Raw genomic sequence first — 20012 nt, 5'->3', positions numbered from 1 at the left:
TTTTATTTGGTATCAATATTTTGGTCTGCGAGTTGAATTGTCTGTATTAATATTTGTCTGTATTAATCTTGCATATAAGTTTAGGAGGTACGGGGGGGGGGAAGAAATTTAGATTGATTTTGGGAGCTACTTTTTTGGAGCAATATTCTAAGGAACTTCCAGAAGAGATAAACTCATGAACCTCTTTACTGAATTTTAACACTGTTGATGAATTTTTTTGAAAAGTATTAAGGGTTAATATTCTGAAAGATGTTATAACCTAGAATTCCCCTCAAATTTGAAGTTTGTTTGAGTGACTCCAATGCCTGTTGACTAGCTCTTATTTTGTGGAAGGTTAATGTAGTTTTAATATTGATGAATCCCAAAATTTTCCATTGTGACATGTCTTATTTTTTTTAGCTCTCTTGTAGTGTTCAGTGTGTATGCTACTTAAAACTATGACTCACAAATCTAAAAGGAGAAAAAGGTAGTAGAATGAATTTAAAGAGTTTAAACAGACATATCCTGGATTATTACGCTCAAGTACATTGTGTGGTATGGGTCTCTGGATTGGGAGCCTATGCATTTTCGAAATTTTTTAATTACTCCAGGAGCATCTAGAAACATCAGGGAGCTTGACTCAAATTTACATCTTAGAATTTGTCACTGTGATCTTAACAGAAGTTCAGAGAACTAGACTTAAGAATGTATCAAGAGCTGCAATTTTCATTTGAACAAATACATGTATAAATTTTCATAAACCCTGACGTTCTTTACCTACTAGACAATTCTTGAAATGTTGGTATGTCATGGTAGAACTATTTCAGTTCTTGATTCTTATAAGACGTTGGCAGGGTTTAATTTCTATTCTCCTTGTGATCGTGTTTAGCTTTTTGCATAATGAGTTGTTATACATTTCAATAAACATATGTATTGATTTTATTTTCGAGTTGATTTCAGCTTTTCCTTTGCTTCATACGGATACCGTCTGCCAAAACCTGCTATCAGCATTTTTCATGTTTTTAGAAAATTAGAAAACGACGATTTTTCATTATTTTTTGGAACAGGAGATATATGAAGATACAGAATTTTATCAATTGCTTCTCTGTTGTTCAAGTTCTGTCATTATAGCGTGTCTGATCAAGGTTGTTATTCCGGTTTGACTCGGGAAATTTGTTGATATCCCTTTATAAATTACTAATGCATATCTTAGTAGTTTTGGCAAACACAAAAAATTGTTACTGCACTATCTGACTCGTCATGTCAGAGGAAGCTCATTCTTAAACTGAAATTAAATATAAAAAAACAAGTTTTTTAACTGAAAGTAAGGAGCGTCATTAAAACTTAAAACAAACAAAAATTATTCCGTATATGAAAGAGATTGGCCTCTCCTCAACCTCCCGCTCTTTACGCTAAAGTTTGACCCTTTCTCGCAACTCTACTTTTTAAAACAATAAAAAAAATTAGCTTAAAGTGCGAGGCGTTGAGGAGGGGAAAATCCCTTTCATAATACGGAATAATTTCTGTTCGTTTTAAGTTTTAATGACGCTCCTTACTTTCAGTCAAAAAACTTGTTTTTTTTTTAATTTAATTTCTGAACTTTTTTGAATTAATGCATGTTTGATTTTAGCTCTCCGCAAATGAATAATTAAAACGAAATTTGCGTAGTAATTTTTTTTTGCTAAATGGCTTTCTCTTAGTTTTGATCAGACAATTTTGAAAAAAAGAGTGGGGGAGGAGGCCTAGTTGCCCTCCAATTTTTCGGTTACTTAAAAAGACAACTAGAGTTTTTAATTTTTAACGAACGTTTTTATTAGTAAAAAATATACGTAACTTACAAATTAACTTACGTAACGAACTTCTATATTCGTATATTTTCATTATGTATAGAAGAGACTTTGCCCCCTCGTTAATTCCTCGCTCTTTACATAAAAGCTTTAATTTTGTCTCAATTCTTTAAGAATGACCCCTGAATCACAAAGGCTGTAGAATAAATAGTTAAAATTACTAAAAATACTTTAGCGTAAAGAGTGAAGTATTTAGGAGGAGATGATCTCCCCATATGCATAATAATCTCTGTCTGTTTCAAGTTTTAATGCTAGTCCTTACTTTCAGTTGAAAAAAACTTTTTCATATTTAATTTTTCATTATTTTTTTTTAATAATGCAAGCAAATCCTTCGCCCCTTAATGTAGTTTCTCTTCTCCCATGACAAATTCCTCCAAGGGAAAATCCTCCTACGTAGCCCCCTCCCCTCAACCCCTCCCCCCCCCCGGCCGAAAATCAATTTAATTCATCAGAATCAATCAAAAATAATTTCTGTTCGTTTTAAGTTTTAGTGTCGCACCTTACTCGCAGTTAAAAAAAAAAAACTTGTTTTTTTATATTTAATTAATAGTAAAAAAAACGAACTCTAGCCTAAATTAACTGAGTCCCGATTGCATTGATAACTAGGAACCTAGTAAGCTACGATCACGTCCAATGCTAAGAAATACAATAGCATATAACTCCAAAAAATATTGTCAGATCAAATATAGTAAAAATGACCACTTGTATTTGACCGATTTCCCATAGCTTAACCGGATTAATTTCTAGACTTATTCAGCCAAGATGATTGTAGCTGATCTCTGCGTTCGACCATACCAAGGTACTTCAGAGACAAGGACTGCTGGACTATGATACCATTGGTCGAATTAGCGCCACTAAAAAAAGTAATTCTACTTTCTCTATTTTAACATGTAGTCCCATTCTTCTGTAGAGGGTTATTAAAAGGCGAAAACTCTTTAGTAGACTCCTAGCATGGTGCTGAGAAGTAAGAAGTCATCCACATAGCCAGGACGCAGATTATAAACTGGTTTTCTCCAGATATCTCACTTCAACATTATCGGGAGCCTCAAAAACCATCCGATCAGGTGATTTGCCTTCCTAAATGTTGACGATGTCTAATGACATTGCGGAGGTGAATTCCAATCCAGTGACATTGCGCAGACGGCCGAGTTTTGTTAGATAGGCAATATCATTAAGACCAATGTAAAGATTAATTGTAATTTATAACTGGTCTAAAACTTTTCAGTCTCTACAGAATTTCAAACTAAGACCTCTTTACCTATGGTTAGTAGGTATATTTTAATACACCTTCTGTTAAAAGCAATAAAATGGTGAGGTTCATATTTTGACAACATTTTGTTCCTAAGAATTCCTACAGGCGAAAGCTTGTCTTTTCCAATGGTACAACAAATCTCTGAATTCAACGTAAAATATGGAAATGAAGTACAGATTGAGCGAGGTTTTGACAATAGATTAAATATTAATATAAAGTATTTGTGAATAGATGATTGACCCAAGAAACAAATAACTTGCAGCCTTTTGGTGCTTGTAAAAATTAAATAAATTGCAACAAACAACTTGTTCAGATATAGAACATCTAAAATGAAAACTCGTTTTCTCAAAGGCATTTTGTGCAGTGCATAATTAATCTTTACTAAGACAGATTTCAACCCCCTCCCCCGCTCTGCAAGAAGGAATGTTTTCATGGGATATATGAACACGTTTTCACGATTAAAACAAATAATACTAAGGCTCGTATATGTAGAAGGGAGAGAGCTAGCTACTAATATAAATATAAAACACAACTAAACATAAGCTTGTTCCTGTAGCTTAGCTTTGGGGCAAGTCTTTAATGGGAATTGCAAATTTGAAGTCTGCTGGAAATAGAAGCGAAGCCGACGGAAGCATAAGTCGATAAGCCTGTCGGATAGTAGCCTCAGCAGTACCAGCAACCTCACCAATATCCTTCTGAGAGCATCGGTTCTCGGATGCCTGAAAAACACCATTACTTGAAAGAAAATATGGCACTGGAATAATATTTGGTTGAAACATATTTTTTTTTTTTTTATGGATTTCCTTTGCATCAGAAAAAAAAGCTTCAGAGAGGATGTTAAGAGCTGTTACTTCATAGTTTTTATTTAAGAAAAAGTTTTATCTAAATGACATAATAATGACAAAATGAAAACAAAATATTGAAAAAAATGAGAATGAAATAAATGTCCCAAGGAACTATATGTCCCAAGAAAAATATGGCACTGGAATAAAATTTGACAGAAACAAAAATTTGTTCTATGTAAAATACGGTAAAAAAGGAAGTGCATTCAGCGCTTTTTTATTCACAATCTTAGGACCACATCATAGTCAAGCCCAATTGATAAAGACAAGCCAAAATTTACGCATAACATGTATTGGTCCCTGGTCCTAATTATCAAGTAAATATCCTTTTCTTATTATATATTATTTCCTCTCCAAACTCATATTTGGAGGCCCTGGCCCTAATTATCAGCTAAATGTCCACTTGTTCTTTTGTCCCTCTAAGCTTGGTTCTCTGTTTAGCGTTTCTGCTATAATCGCCAAGTCTCGAAAGAAACCGCTAACTAATTAAGACTGGCAAAAAAAATTGAGCCATAGTTGTGCATTAATACGAAGGGCAAACAAAATTTGTCAAGGAAATTTATGTAGATTATGTTTTCGTAAGTATACTCTCTTTGTGAAAACTTTCTTAAATATGTACATTCTTTTTAGCACAACCTTCAATCTTCCATATTAATATCAGAGCAGTTTCATCATTTTCTTCTTTTTTTTTCTTTTTTTTTTTTTTTTTTTTAGGATGTTAAGAGTTTCAGCTACAGACAGGAATTTTATAGGTCTATTTCCAGTTTTCTCTTTAAATAGCTAGTTTTTTCTTGTTTTTATGGCACTTGGTATTAACCAAGTGACATATAGCAATCGCAAATTCTGTCGGTCTGTCGGTCGGTCAATCGGTCCCGGTTTTGCTACTTTAGGCACTTCCAGGTAAGCTAGGACGATGAAATTTGGCAGGCGTATCAGGGACATAACCAGCTTAAATTAAAAATTTTTCCAATTTGACTATCTGAAATGAAACTATCTGACTATATGAAATTTAATGTTTGGAATGATATTGTGTCTCAGAGCTCTTATTTTAAATCTCGACCGGATCTGGTGACATTGGGGGGAGTTGGAGGGGGGGGGGACCTAAAATCTTGGAAAACACTTAAGAGTGGAGGGATCGGGATGAAACTTGATGGGAAAAATAAGCACAAGTCCCAGATACAAGATTGAAATAATTGGAACGGATCCGCTCTCTTTGGGGTAGTTGGGGGGGATATTTCTGAAAAATTAGAAAAATGAGGTATTTTTAACTTACGAACGAGTGATCGGATCTCAATGAAATTTGATATTTAGAAGGATATCGTGGCTCAGAGCTCTTATTTTAAACCCGACCGGATCTGGTGACATTGGGGGGGGGGACTTGGAGGTGCCCTTTGTATAGACTTCCCAAAGATGCGCACAGTGTGTTTTTATTTAGTTCAACGTCCCCTGAAATTTCACCTTAATACACTTAGCTTTAACAGTAAAAGTACCAGTGATAATAGTAGTAGCAATAGCATTAATAATAATTGGTGTTAGCAGTAGTAGCATGCATACGTTGCCTTTTGGTCGATGGCCACGCCATTTATCAAAAAGTGTATGAAGTTGCAAATGTCTCTCTATTCCTTCTTCGGATCCTTTAATATTCAGGTATGGGATAGTAATTAATATTAGGTCTTTTGTTTCCTAAATAAAGGGAAAATCATTGCTAATCAAGCCAATTACGACCAACTTCGGCTCCAATACATCTTTTCTGGGAGGGAAGCAGGATAAATAATAGCTTGAAATGGCAATAGGATTAATTTTATAAAATATCACAAATCACTTCTTTTTCCTACGTAACTTACCTTAGTATTGATTAGAATCTCTGAAGTTGGAGAATATGAGTTCAATTTATTTTGTGATAATGATGATAAGTATTTTATCTGGAATTGCCTGGAGATTATGTCTTAGCTTTTGTAAATAATCAAACGATGATCAATGTGGCAAAATTAATCTAGTGCTTAAAAGGAAGAAGATGAAATTTTGATTCGTTTATTGTGGGATAGGATAATTTCAATGGAGCAATTTTAAACTATTTCTTCTGACCTATTTCAAACTTTACTTCTAACGCAATATAAAAGGGATGGAAGAATCTTGGTTAATCCCGCGGATTGTTTTTTGATAGTTCTGAATTTAGCAATTTTTTGAATGAATTTTTTGCTTCTTCATGAGTAAAGCTCTTGGCAACTCTAAAAAGTGGCTACTGGATAGAGAGACATAGGAAGTATCTGTCATTGGTAGGGTATCAATGAGAATTCTTATGAGTTTAATATCACATGGTAAATCCAAGATAGTTAAAAAAAATAATATGAAATATCACAAATCACTTCTTTTTACTGCGTAATTTACCTTAGGATTGATTAGACCCTCTGAAGTTGTCAAGGAAATTTATGTAGATTATGTTTTCGTAAGTATACTCTCTTTGTGAAAACTTTCTTAAATATGTACATTCTTTTTAGCACAACGTTCAATCTTCCATATTAATATCAGAGCAGTTTCATCATTTTCTTCTTCTTTTTTCTTTTTTTTCTTTTTTTTTCTTTTTTTTTAGGATGTTAAGAGTTTCAGCTACAGACAGGAATTTTATAGGTCTATTTCCAGTTTTCTCTTTAAATAGCTAGTTTTTTCTTGTTTTTATAGCAATTAGAAATTTTCCCAATTTGACCATCTGGGGGGGGGAGTGGGGGCCCGGTTAATTCGTAAAAAATAGAAAAAATGAAGTATTTTTAACTTATGAGCGGGTGATGGGATTCTTAATGTAATTTAATGTTTGGAATGATATTGTGTCTCAGAGCTCTTATTTTAAATCCCGACCAGATCTAATGACATTGGGGGGAGTTGGAGGGGGGGGGAACCTAAAATCTTGGAAAACACTTAAGAGTGGAGGGATCGGGATGAAACTTAATAGGAAAAATAAGCACAAGTCCCAGATACATGATTGACATAATTGGAACGGATTCGCTCTCTTTGGGTTAGTTGGGGTGGGGGGGGGGGTAATTCTGAAAAATTATGAAAAATGAGGTATTTTTAACTTACGAACGGGTGATCGGATCTCAATGAAATTTGATGTTTAGAAGGATATCGTGTCTTAGAGCTCTTATTTTAAAGCTTGACCGGATCTGGGGAAAATGGGGGGGGGGGGAGTTGGGAGGGGGAAACCTAAAACTTGGAAAACACTTAGAGTGGAGGGATCAAGATGAAACTTGGTGGGAAAAATAAACACAAGTCCTAGATACATGATCGACATAAACGGAACGGATCCGCTCTCTTTGGGATAGTTGGGGGGGGGGGGGTATTTCTGAAAAATTAGAAAAAATGAGGTATTTTTAACTTACGAACGAGTGATCGGATCTCAATGAAATTTGATATATAGAAGGATATCGTGGCTCAGAGCTCTTATTTTAAACCCGACCGGATCTGGTGAAATTGGGGGGGGAGTTGGGAGGGGGAAACCTAAAACTTGGAAAACAGTTAGAGTGGAGGGGTCGGGATGAAACTTGGTGGGGAAAATAAGCACAAGTCCTGGATATATGATTAACATAAACAGAACGGATCCGCTCTCTTTGGGGTAGTTGGGGGAGGGGTTAATTCTGAAAAATTAGAAAAAATGAGGTATTTTTAACTTACGAACAGGTGATCGGATCTCAATGTAGAAACATTTTCAGTATGAAAAGACATATCAGTATGAAAAACTTACCTAGAGGTAGATTGTTTTTAAAATCAACAATTTATTACCATTTGAAGTTACAACAGTATTTGAAAATGCTTTTTTTCTAAGAACCCAATGCAATGATTTCTATGATGTTCTATTCAGTTAATACGTATATTTGTCCCAAGCACCTGTAACAAAAGCATAATAAGGCAACTGCAAGCAAGCACACAAGCATTAGCATTAATATATAAGCAAAAGCAAACAATCAGTTCATTTCATCTTCTTTCTTTTTTTCATGTCATTCAACGGTGTTTTTTTTTATTGTATATGCTCAACTTCAACTTCGTTGGGGATTTCACCTGACGAACAGAACGATTTCCTTTTTTTTTTTTTACTACAATAAGTTCATTTCATCTTTTTTTTTTTTTTTTTTTTTTTTTTTGATTTGGTACAATAAGTTCATTTCATCTTTTTTTTTTTTTTTTAAATCAGTACTATAAATTCATTTCATTTTTTTTTTCTTCTTTTTTTTTAATAATACAGTACAATCAATTCATTTCATCTCCCTTCTTTTCTACAAATTCAACTTTGTTGGGGGTTTCACCTGACGACCAGAATGAGTTGCCATCGCCCTTCTTCCATGGTTGATCTGCTCTGCCTGAGCCGGGACGTCTTTGTTTGTGACACCTTGCTTTGGTGTTGGAGACTCCACTGTAGGGGGGGTCCGTAGTCTCTTGGGAATCAGCTAAGGAATCGGGAACATTCTTCGATGGCGAGATGCTCGAAGTTTCGACTTGGCAATTAGCACCATCGTGCAGGTCAGTCACCATCGGGTCTTGTCTTGATTTGATGTGTATTCTGTTGCGGCGGAACGTCCCTCCTTCTTCGAAACGCACATAGTATGAACGAGGGCTGTCGCCAGTCTTGCAAACTGTTGCCTTCTTCCAGGCTCCCTGGTCAGTCAACTGGACCCACACTTTCTGACCCGTTTTCAGTGGTTTCCATATTCCTTGCATGCTGATTATAGTGTTTGCTTTGTGCCTCTTGGGCCTTCTCCCTCTGTTGTCTGAGTCGGTCAAATTGGAAGGCTCCTGGTTGCAAAGTTTGTGTGATGCTGGGCAGGAGTGATCTCAGTTGGCGTCCCACCATTATTTGAGCTGGGGCAAATCCATCAATGGGTGTGTTCCGATACTCAAATAGTGCCAGATATGGGTCACTCTTGCTCAGCTATTTGAACAGCCTCTTCACTTAAGCCGTTGGACTGATGGTAGTTTGGGCTTGAGGTTGAGTGTATTATTCCCCAGTCAGTCATGAATTGCTCAAATTCCTTTGCGCTGAACTGGGGCCATTGTCAGTTGTAAGTCGCTCGGGAATCCCATATCGGACGAAGTGAGATTTCAGTTTGTTGATGACCTGCCGTGATGTAGTGTTTGTCAGGCGATCAACCTCAAAGAACCGACTCATGTAATCGACAGTGACCATGTAATCCTGTCCGTTGAGCTGGAACAGGTCAGCAGCTACATGCTGGAATGGGTAGTCGGGTATTTTATGCAGGATCATCGGCTCCTTCTGTTGGTTCATGGCAAACTTGGCGCATACCTCGCACTGGTTGACCAGCCTCTCGATATCTCGAGTGACACCTCGCCAGAATACAGACGTTCTTGCCCTCTCTTTGGTCTTCGCCACTCCTAAATGGGAAGAGTGTAATTGGCCTAATATGCCTGCTCTCATGGATCTCGGGATGACTATGCGCTCCCCTTTAACAACAAGGCCATCAAGTTCTGCCAACTCATGACGATAACTCCAGAAGGTCCCAAGTTTTCTGTCTAGGCTCTTTTTATTGTTTGGCCAACCCAAACAAGAAAACCAGTGTTTCGTCTTTAGTCGTTTCTTTACGTATTTGTGCTAGCCTTTGGCTTGCTATGGGTACAGTTTGAAGGACTGAGTGAACCAGAATTTCCATGTCTACCTGCGACTCAATGTCTGTATCCGCAAGATTCAGGCTGGATAGGTTGTCCGCTAAAGGGATAGTCTTTCCAGGTTTGTATCTAAGCTTGATATCATATGGCTGAATAAGCCAACATCATTCGCTGCAGCCTTGGAGGTGCCCTCTGTATAGACTTCCCAAAGATCGACTCAAGAGGCTTGTGGTCTGTGGTCACGCATATCGTTCTTCCGAACAGATACTGGTGAAATCTTTTGCAAGAAAAGGTTATTGCGAGCATCTCTTTTTCCATTTGGGAGTAACGCTGCTCTGCCTCACTTAGAGAGCGAGATGCAAAAGCAACGGTTGCTCCGTCTGTTGTTAGCTGGGCACCCAGACCATGATGGGAAGCATCTGTGATCACCTCTATCTCCTTGGCCTCTGGATCAAAGTAGGAAAGGTTTTTTGAGACTGCATTCTGAATCACTCTCCTGGCCTCCTCGTGGCTTGTATTCCATTCGAACTTCTGCTGTTTGGACAGGTCTCTGTGGAGTTTGTTCAGCGTAGCCAGGTTGGGGATGTATCTAGACAAGTATTTGTACATTCCTAAAAATGTCTGTAGTTCCTCCTGGTTTCGGGGTGCGGGCATGTTTTCTAACGCCTGGGTTTTCTCTGGGTCTGGGGCAGATGCCGCTTGTTGTCAGTCTGTGTCTGAAGTAGGTGATGGAAGTAGTGTCGAAAACACATTTTTCTTTGTTGAAACGCACTCCCTTGTCTCTTGTAGCTTGGAGTACTGCCCTCAGCTTGGCGTCATGTTCAGCATCACTACAACCAATGCCTGCAGTATCATCAACGATCAGCCCGATATCCAGTTCTGTAAATACCTCCTCCATCTTTCGCTGGTATTCGTCCTGTGCTGAAATCAGTCCAAATGGGTATCGGTTCCATTTATACTGGCCGTACATGGTGTTCTCAACTCAGAGGATGGTTTGTCGAACACCATCGACCAGTATCCATTTCGGGCATCCATCTTAAAGAACTTGTTTGCACCTTTGCACTTCGCTGCTACTTCATCAAATAAGGGTATAGGGTAATGCGGTCTCTCAATTGCTCTGTTTAAGTCAACAGGGTCCAAACAGATCCTGAGTGACCCATCTGCCTTTCTCACCAGAACCAAGGAATTCACCCACTGTGTTGGCTTGGTCACTTTTTCTATGACTCCAAGTAACTCCAGTCTGTCTAAATCCTCTTTGAACATAGCTTGTAGCGCAAAAGGAACCCGTTTTGGCGGTTGTATAGTAGGGATTGCACCCTCTTTCAGATATATTTTGCAGGTTCCAGGCAGTGTCCCTATGCCCTCAAAGACATCACTGAATTCGTTTAAGAGTTTTTGGATGACTGGTCTGATTGGGGCTGGATTGCTGATACTGAGGACAAACTTGATCAGCTGAAGTCGTTCGCTGGACTGGCGGCTGAGGATGGGTGCTCTATCTGTGCAGACCACATGGAAGGTATGGGTCTGGGGGGTTTGGTTCTTGTACTGAACTTTTAGGTTGGCTGTCCCCAGTACCTTTAGCTGTTCTCCGGTGTAGCTGGTCAGCACATCAGCAGTCGGCAGCAGCGCTGGCTTTCTTGCCAATTTGTTGAAGTCTTTGAGCGGCAAAATATTGGCCTCGGCACCAGTGTCTATCTTGAACGCCAATTCACTATCGTTTCCTGTTAGTTTTATCAGAGCATAAGGCTTTTCCACCTTTTCTTCTGTGTAAATGAACTCAATCAGGAATTCTCTCCCATCTTCCACTTCGCTTCTTGTTTCAATTTCATGTACTACTTTGCTCTTGCACATTTTGGCAAAATGGTTCATCTTCCTGCATTTGCTGCACTGCTTCCCTTTTGCTGGGCACATATGGCTTATTGAGTATTGGCCACCACAGAAATGGCATGCAGGGGAATTTTTCTGTCTCTGAACCACTTCCACCTCCTGCTTAATTGGAATCTGCGCCTGTTCATTAAGCATGAGTGCTTGGGTCTCTTTCACAGTTTCTATAGCTCGACTGCACTCAATTGCTCTAGCCAAGGTAAGCGTGGCTCCCTCACTGAGAAGCCACTCACGGATTCTTGCATTCTTGACTCCAAAGACCAACCGATCTCGAACTAGCTGGTCTTCTAGGGTATCAAATTCACAATCCTTAGCAAGTACTTTCAACTGAGTGACATATGACCCAATGGTCTCTCCATCCGCTTGGTTTCTCTGATGAAAGATGTATCTGGCAAAGATGGGGTTTGCACGTGGCTGAATATAATTCTCGAACTTTTCTAGATATACTTTTGGCTTGTTTGCCTCCGCGTCAGTTAAGGTCCAAGTGGAGAACACATCCTGTCCTTTTTCTCCAGTCCAGATCAGTAAGTATGAGCATTTCACTGCATCTGATTTTCCATTTAGTGGACCAGAAAACATGAGCTCACAATGTCTCTTAAATTTTCTCCATTCTGATTTTAGGTTGGGGCTTGACCAGTTGATTGATGGAGCTGGTGTACTATCCATGTTGCACCTCTGACACCATGCAATGATTTCTTTGATGTTCTATTCAGTTAATACGTATATTTGACCCAAGCACCTGTAACAAAAGCATAATAATGTAACAAACTGCAAGCAAGCACACAAGCATTAGCATTAATATATAAGCAAAAGCAAACAATCAGTTCATTTCACCCAAACAAAGCTGAAGTCTAACTATGAAATAAGTTTGAAACATAAATTTGTTTCTGTAGCTTAGCTTTGGGGGAAGCATTTAATTGGAACTGAAAATTTGAAGTTTTCAGGAAATAGAAACGGAGCCCATGTCATCATAAGTCGATAAGTCTGTTGGATTGTAGCCTCAGTGGTACCAACAACATCACCAATGACCTTCCGAGAGCATGGATTATTAGATGCCTGAGACGCCATGTAAATAGCAGCTGCAGCAACAGATATCGGTGATCGTCCTGGCACAATATCTAACTCCATAGCTTTTTCTGCAATATGATGAGCAGATCTCTGAACCGAGTAGGGCAAACCAAGGTTGTTACAAAACCGTGCTATAAAGTCCCCTGGAGTAATCAAATTGAGAGTGATCGATAGATTGCTTAGAATCAGCTTAAACTCTCGTTTAATTTCTTTTACACTAACGCTTGAAACAGCACATAATTCTTTAAAAGTCCGTGGGTTCCCTTCTTGTCGAAAGGCAATGAATAAACAAGCCGAAGCAATAGCATTATTGGACCTTCCTTTTAATGATTTTCCACCATGAAACCTTTTAAAAAGGCTCCCAGCTTCATCCACAATAGTGCTTGGTAAATGGAGTTTATCAGCCATTTCCTCAAGGCTCTTTAGAGCGGTCTTCAAAGCTCGATCGGAGCTACTCATCTGGCTGATATTATATTTTGCATAATCTAATTTACCAAACGAGCCGGAACCAGCAGGGCCAATCATTGTGGACAGGCCACGGCCTTCAAAAAGAAGATTCTCCGGACCACCAACACGAGATGGACCTGCACTGCTTTTCTCATTACTAAAACTTCTCCATTCACTCCCAACATCAATAGTCCTTTCACCTACCACCAGCGCACATTCTGAGCACAAGCTATCACCTGCGTGAGAATCTTCAATCAAATATGCTTGTGGGTGATAAGGACAGTTAACATTGTTGGATTGAATTAGCTTATCCATTATTTCAATAGTTTTTTACTTTTAATACTGAGGGGTCATAAGCGGATACATCCTTTTATATTGATTAATAACGTCATGGCAAATGACGCAATCGTGGTAATACATAAGTTTATAGTATGACGTCAATTAAATCATCATACATATACTGCAGCCACTGCAGCTTTCCAACACCGTGTTAGTACAATTTAATCCAAGAGGCTCCGGAGAACTGAAAGAATCTGATAGACATAATTGTTAGCATTAGCCACTTGCGAGGTCACTCTTTTCTGTCCAGACTGATCAGCGGACGTTGGTTCAGATATTTTCTGCGGATGTCTGATGACTCATAGGATCAGATTCTGCATGACTCTTAGCCAATCAGTAGCGGCTTAAATCGTCCAAGGAGATGGCCCAAGTTCCGGTGGAATGAGTCTTAGAAAATTTCTGGACCAGGCTGGAATTCTGCTGAATTAAATGGAATAGTGAAATGAATTAAAAAAGATTTGAAAATGGAATAGTTGTGGGTATCAAGCCATGGCTAATTGTAGAAAAAGCTAAGACAGATAGTCCAATTGAGTGAGAAGCAAACTTGGCATTAACCCCCCCCCCCTTATTAGGAATTGAATTGCTAATCATATAAAAATTATAATAAAATAAAATGGCTAATTATAGAAAAAGCCAAGACAGATAGTCCAAATGAGTGAGAAGCAAACCTGGCATTAATCTCCCCTCCCTTATTAGGATTGTATCAAAATGTTGTTAGTTCATTTGTTAAAATATGTCTGTATCTACAGAGGCCTGACGACGCGCTCAATGCCACCCCGGCATGAGGAATAAGTAAGTTAGTAACTGTAGTACTAATAGCAAGAGCAGTAGTAGTACTACCACTACTTATAGTAGTAGTATGCACAGTTAAATGGCTGATACGAGTTAAATTGATGATATGGGTTATTGCTAATACGCCCCTTTGAAAACCTACATGCACAGAATGTGTTTTTAGTCTTCGTGCCCTTAGTCTCTGTAGTAATAGTCGTAAGAGTAGTAGAAGCCGCAGCAGTATGTACAGAGTGCCTTTTGGTTAGTTCAAAATTCCTCTCAACACGCCCTGAAAGTTTCAACTTAACCCTCTAAGCTATTCCTGAGAAACTACTCATACGTCCTTTGGGCAACCAGAATGCAAATAGTAGATTTGATTAGTTTATCATTCATCTAAACATTCTCTGAAAGTTTTACCTTGATACCTCCTTCAAAGTAGTAATTGTAGCAGTACTAATAGTATTAATAATGGTAACATCCACATAGGGCTCCGTAATTAGTTCATCATGTCCTGATAGGTTAAACTTAATATTCCAATCGTTCTCAAAATATTGCTTACATAGCCTACCCTATTGACAACCTCCATGCATATAGTGTTTTTATTTGGTTGAAGCTCACCCAAGCCATTTCCTGAAAGTTTCACCTTAACACCATAAGCCTCACCAGTAGAAGTAAACTAGCAGCAGTACTTAATACTCAAAGCCGTTCAATAGATATTGCCGCTACACCCTTTTGACAATTTGCATTCTCATAGTATGTTTTGATTTAGTTTAACATTCTCCTAATCATTCCCCGAAAGCTTCACGTTAATACCCTTGGTATCAGCAGTAGCAAATGTTGTAGAAGTAACATTAGAAAAAGTGTGCATGTAGTACCTTTTTTTGCCTTTTTTTAGTTTTTTTAGTTTTTTAGCTTTTTTATTAGTTTTTAGTTTTTTTTGTAGTTTTTGCCTTTTTTTAGTTTTTTTAGTTTTTTAGCTTTTTTATTTTTTTTTCGAACATTCCTTTTGTCCTGGTCGCTTTCTCTTTGAGTGTCGTCATTTATTTTTTCTTTTTTAGTTCTTTTAGTTTTTACCTTTTTTAGTTTTTTTTATTTTTAGATGAAATTTTTTTTTAGTTTTTTCCTTTTTTTCTTTTTAGTTTTTTATTGGTTTTTACCTTTATTTTAGCTTATTTTTCAGTTTTTTCCTTTTTTTTAGTTTTTTTTTATTTTTTATTTTTTTTTAGTTTTTTACCTTTTTTTAGTTTTTTTAGTTTTTTTAGTTTTTTAGCTTTTTTACTTTTCTTATTAGTTTTTAGTTTTTTTGTAGTTTTTGCCTTTTTTTAGTTTTTTCAGTTTTTTTTTAGTTTTTTATTGGTTTTTACCTTTATTTTAGCTTATTTTTCAGTTTTTTCCTTTTTTTTAGTTTTTTTTAGTTTTTAGTTTTTTTAGTTTTTTACCTTTTTTTAGTTTTTTTAGTTTTTTTAGTTTTTTAGCTTTTTTATTTTTTTTATTAGTTTTTAGTTTTTTTTTGTAGTTTTTGCCTTTTTTTAGTTTTTTAGCTTTTTTATTAAAGTCCAGAAACTGAAAAATATAACTAAAAAAAATATATAAAACTAAAATAGACTAACATAAAATATAGTCTACAATTACTTAGATATACAAAAGAGCCCCCTTCCAGGATATGATTCACTTTTCTTCTGCCAATGATTATGTCAAAAATTTTAGGAATGAACATTAATAAGCTCAACTTTATATTGGTAAAACTGGAAACAATGACATCCCTCTCTATAAGTAACCTGGAATGTGTTAGCTGTTTAAATCGACATTGATGGAAATACAAGTCAACAAAACTTGTCAGGAAGCCGTGCTTTATTTTAATCGTCATGGCAACTCTCAAACTAATTATAGTGACGTTTTGTTCATGTTATCATCTTTCATGATGTCATAGATAAGGGACTTGGTACTGTATGCCACTGGTGTACATCATTGGCGTTACAAAGAGTAGAGGGGGAGGCAGTTCTATTCACACTTTTCTGGTAGCTAAACTTGTGATGCACACCAATGTGTCTCCGTACCTCCATTTAGTCTTAAGTCAATGCCTCCGGATCTGGCCCATTACCCCTGGGAATAAGGAGGGGGTCTGGCGTCCCCCCTGCCTTCCAAAAAATCTATAAATATTATATGTATGCTTATCGTCCCTCATGTTTTTCATATAGTTAAGTCTCATCCCCCCCCCGCCAAAGAATAATGTATTCGTCCTCTAATACAGACTCCATGGGATATAGTACGGTAGTCCCTTAATTAGAATGAGGTCAAAAATTGCGATGTGAAGTTTTCCTTTCGGTCAATTGTGGATTGACACGACGATGAACTATTCATTGATTATTCAGGGCGGCGAACGCAGTCCACCAGTCTCAATTATATAGCTCTTCAGTATCCCTATTATCGTCATCTGTCTCAAATTTGAAACCATCTGTCTCGAATTTGAACAAACAGTAGTGTAGAATTCTGATTCTACTAGAGAAAGATTGATTCTCATTGGCTATCACTGATGCTTTGACTAAAGGTATTAAATACCACTTTCCCTCTCAATAACTTAACGTTAGTGAGAAGCACCTTTGATTACTTGGAAGTGATAACCTGCCAGGGCCGTATCAAGGATTTTTTTTTTCGGCATGTGGGTTTACAAAATAATTTTCCTGAGAGTGGGGGGGGGGCTAAAAAAATCAAAAAATATAGAAATTTGTTGATATTCATTTTTTTGCATTTTACGAGTCGGACAAAAATTTCGGGGGGGGGGAGATTCTCCCACCCCAGGATATGGCCTCGTGTTCTACGATAACTTTTATCGAGTAAAAGCCTATTCAACGCCACTATTGGTTCAAATTTTAGACAGATGGCATAATTTCACAATTTTTAATGCATGCGCATGTGCTTAACAGTGGGCAAGCATATTGGTCCAAATAGCGATACTGGAGGATACATTTTAAAATAACTGTCATGCATGTAGACAACGTTTGACACTGCTATTACAAGAAAGAAATGTCAGTTGGTTAGATTTGGAATCTTATTGATTGAACATACAGCAACAATTGTTTATTTTGAATTGAAAATTATTTTGCTTTTAAATTTAAATAAAAGAATGAAATATCGATTAACTTTATTTAATTTAGGTCACCAAAAGTTTTATTGATAAGAGAGTCAACTTGAGAGAGAGAAAGAGGAACATCAAAAGAAATTATGAGAGAGAGAAAAAGGTCAAAAGCGGGAAATTGACTGAATAACGAAAATCAAGCCATGCTATAAGAGTTTGATTTCAAAAAAGAGACAACAAAATTCTCAAAAAAATTCAAAATTCTTACAACAATACTCTCGTAATTACAATACCAAAAAAGGCTGTTTTCAATAAAAATACCCCTAAAAACACATTTCCAAAAGTTAGGGGGATCTAGAGGACGGATACCCCCCCCCCCCCCAAAAAAAAAATTGACATCACTGGGTTGATGGAGCTCATATGCTTTGAAGTGAATGATGCAATTCTCATCGAGGGTATACATTTCTTGGAGAGGTTCTCCCCTCCCCTCTGCTGTAAAATTATGCACATTTTTTTCTGATCCAACAATTATGGATAAGTAGCTTTACGCTTAATAAGTTTGATATGTATCGGATCAACATGCGAAATAGATTGATTTTATATCTAGCCTGTGTCGCAGTAATATGAGATCCCTCTAATTTTTCATCCCTTAGTTCTATGACTACTTACCTTAGTTCTCCCATAAGATAGATCTACAGACGGATGGATGATAAACTTATCTATGAACAAGTGAAATGATATAATTTTTAATCAATCCTAAAAAGGGCTTATGCCAGATTTACCTCTCACTCACACTGCGTATCTTGTATAAAATGATGTCATTTCACTTGTTGATAGATAAGTCTATCATCCATCCGTCCGTATATCCATCCTAGGGCAGAATTAAGGTAGATAGTCCTAGAACTAAGGGATGAAAGATTGGATTCATTTGATCAAATACCATGATTTTTTTTTCAGCCCCAGTGAATGCCGCAATGAACAAGTACTGTGACTCGAAGTCTCAGTCCAAATAGTAAACAGTAGCAAAAATTCGGTTCAGAAATGGGACACATCACAACGCGCGGAAAGGGATATTACCGATACGTCAAAGCAATAAATCTCCCATAATCCCATCGTAATACGCTGTCATTGCGCGTGCGGAAAGCGGAGTCATGAAGAAAGGTGTGTGACTGTTTTGTCCCAAACATCTTTAATGGAGAGTGTAGGAATTTTCGCTACTATTTAATATTTATACTGTGCTCTAAGTGTAAATATGACTTTCACTGGTAAATCTTAATGTAGTGAATTTTATATATTTTAAAGCAGCATAAATATTATATACTTCGAATGTAGCTAAGTTTTGACCTAGAATTGATGAATTCCCGAAAGCTTCATTCACCTAGCTTGACAACTCTCAAAGTGGATGTGAGAGTTGTTATCCACAAGGATGGATAATTCCTAAATTGTGTTTGTGAACCACTTGCGTACCCTATGGTGCACCCCTTCTATATGTTTCTGTTCTCGAGAAAGATCAGGAGCGTAGCTATCAAGGCCTGACAATTGGGTATTTTGGGGGGGAGTGGACAATTATGCATTTCTCACAGACTACATGAGTCAACCCTTTTTGTTGTGTCACGGAAACAACATTTCGAATTTGTCATATTTATTTCCTTTTTTTTCCAATGTCGTTGACTTATGTTTAATATACAAATTGATAAGGGCAGCAGCACCCTTACTACTGCGAATGGCAGTAGCACCACCAATTGAACATAAAGTCTAGGGGCGCTCAAATCCCAGTGCGAAACACTTTCTGTAAATCAAACTTGGGTTCAAATTCTTTGTTTCCGAGTAAAAACTGTTCAATCTATTCAAACACTAAAATTCGTTCTTTGTGTCTCTATTTCATTTTTTATTCTATTATTTTATATTAATCTTCTTGTTTTACTGAGACACGGGTACCCTTATCGTATCACAAATAATCTTTGGCAAAAGCTGTTACTTACATTTTCAATAAGTTTATGTCACATTTTCATTATTGGTGATATGAACACTGACATAAAACTTAATTCTTTGCGTTCTATGAGCCTTCTTGATAGTCTTCCTAATTACAGAATAATTACGAAGGATCTCTTTTCCGTACGTCCATAATTCTGGCAGCCTATCGGATATTGATCATGTGATTTATTCCCCCTTTATTACATCTTCAACAGTGCACGTCCACGAAGATGAGCAGGATATTGATCACCTTCCATTATCACTCTACTTTTCGATTAGAACACGTAGTTCAGCCCAGGCATATACCCCTGCCTCTAAATGGTTTTTTCGAAGTAACTGGAAAAATGCTAATATGTCACTATATATTTCGACCCTGGCCATACTCCTTGGTTCTTTACGTGTACCCTTTCATTTACTCCAGCTAAATGTTCGATCAGTAAAATGCAATTATGAACTGAATCAGTACTCCAAACAAATTGTGTTGTGGTTAAAACGTGCTGAGGAGTTTTCCGTCCCTCAGGAGCGAGTGAGAAGAAGTACAAAGAAACTAATATGGTCCTGTGACCCTGAACTGAGAATCGTGAAAAATAGAGCCAAATTGTGGCTGCGGATATGGATTAATAATGGTCGACCACTATCCGGAAATGTATTTGAAATAAAGCAAAAAACTAAGCGTGTGTTTAAAAAACGTCTGCGATTAAGCCGATATAAAGGATTAGATTGTCCTACCAACAAGAATGAATGGGAAAAAGTGATTAATTCATCTAAATTAGATAACTCAGCAAATCTTCATTGCCCCATCTCGCCAGCTGCGTGGTCTGGTCGCTATTCAGTTATATTTTCCAAAGTGAATTATGCAGTGGACGCATTTTACTCAAAGCTGCTTGATTCGGTTCTCCCGTCTTCTTGATTCAGGCACAAGT

The 20012-nt window shown here is 37.3% G+C and overlaps 1 protein-coding gene across 1 annotated transcript; it reads right to left on the bottom strand.

Annotated features, from left to right (window-relative positions):
* Positions 1-3053: 3053 nt before the first annotated feature.
* Positions 3054-13244, bottom strand: LOC136037757 (transcription initiation factor IIB-like). Its single transcript, XM_065720555.1, has 2 exons — positions 12471-13244; positions 3054-3797 (listed from the first exon to the last, which is right to left on the bottom strand). Exons 1-2 carry the CDS (start codon positions 13242-13244, stop codon positions 3636-3638), a joined length of 936 nt encoding a protein of 311 aa, XP_065576627.1. The 3' UTR covers positions 3054-3635.
* Positions 13245-20012: the final 6768 nt, after the last annotated feature.

The sequence above is a fragment of the Artemia franciscana genome, chromosome 17, assembly GCF_032884065.1.
Source record: "Artemia franciscana chromosome 17, ASM3288406v1, whole genome shotgun sequence".
Lineage (NCBI taxonomy): Eukaryota > Metazoa > Arthropoda > Branchiopoda > Anostraca > Artemiidae > Artemia > Artemia franciscana.
This window is presented reverse-complemented; position numbering and strand designations above follow the sequence as displayed.

What these genes read in the sequence shown, in the direction of transcription:
- LOC136037757 (XM_065720555.1), bottom strand. Translation starts at nt 13,244, where the DNA reads ATGGATAAGCTAATTCAATCCAACAATGTTAACTGTCCTTATCACCCA. An exon ending in CTATTTACATGGCGTCTCAG is followed by an intron (nt 3,798 to 12,470) that starts GCATCTAATAAT and finishes GGTGTTTTTCAG; the next exon opens with GCATCCGAGAACCGATGCTC.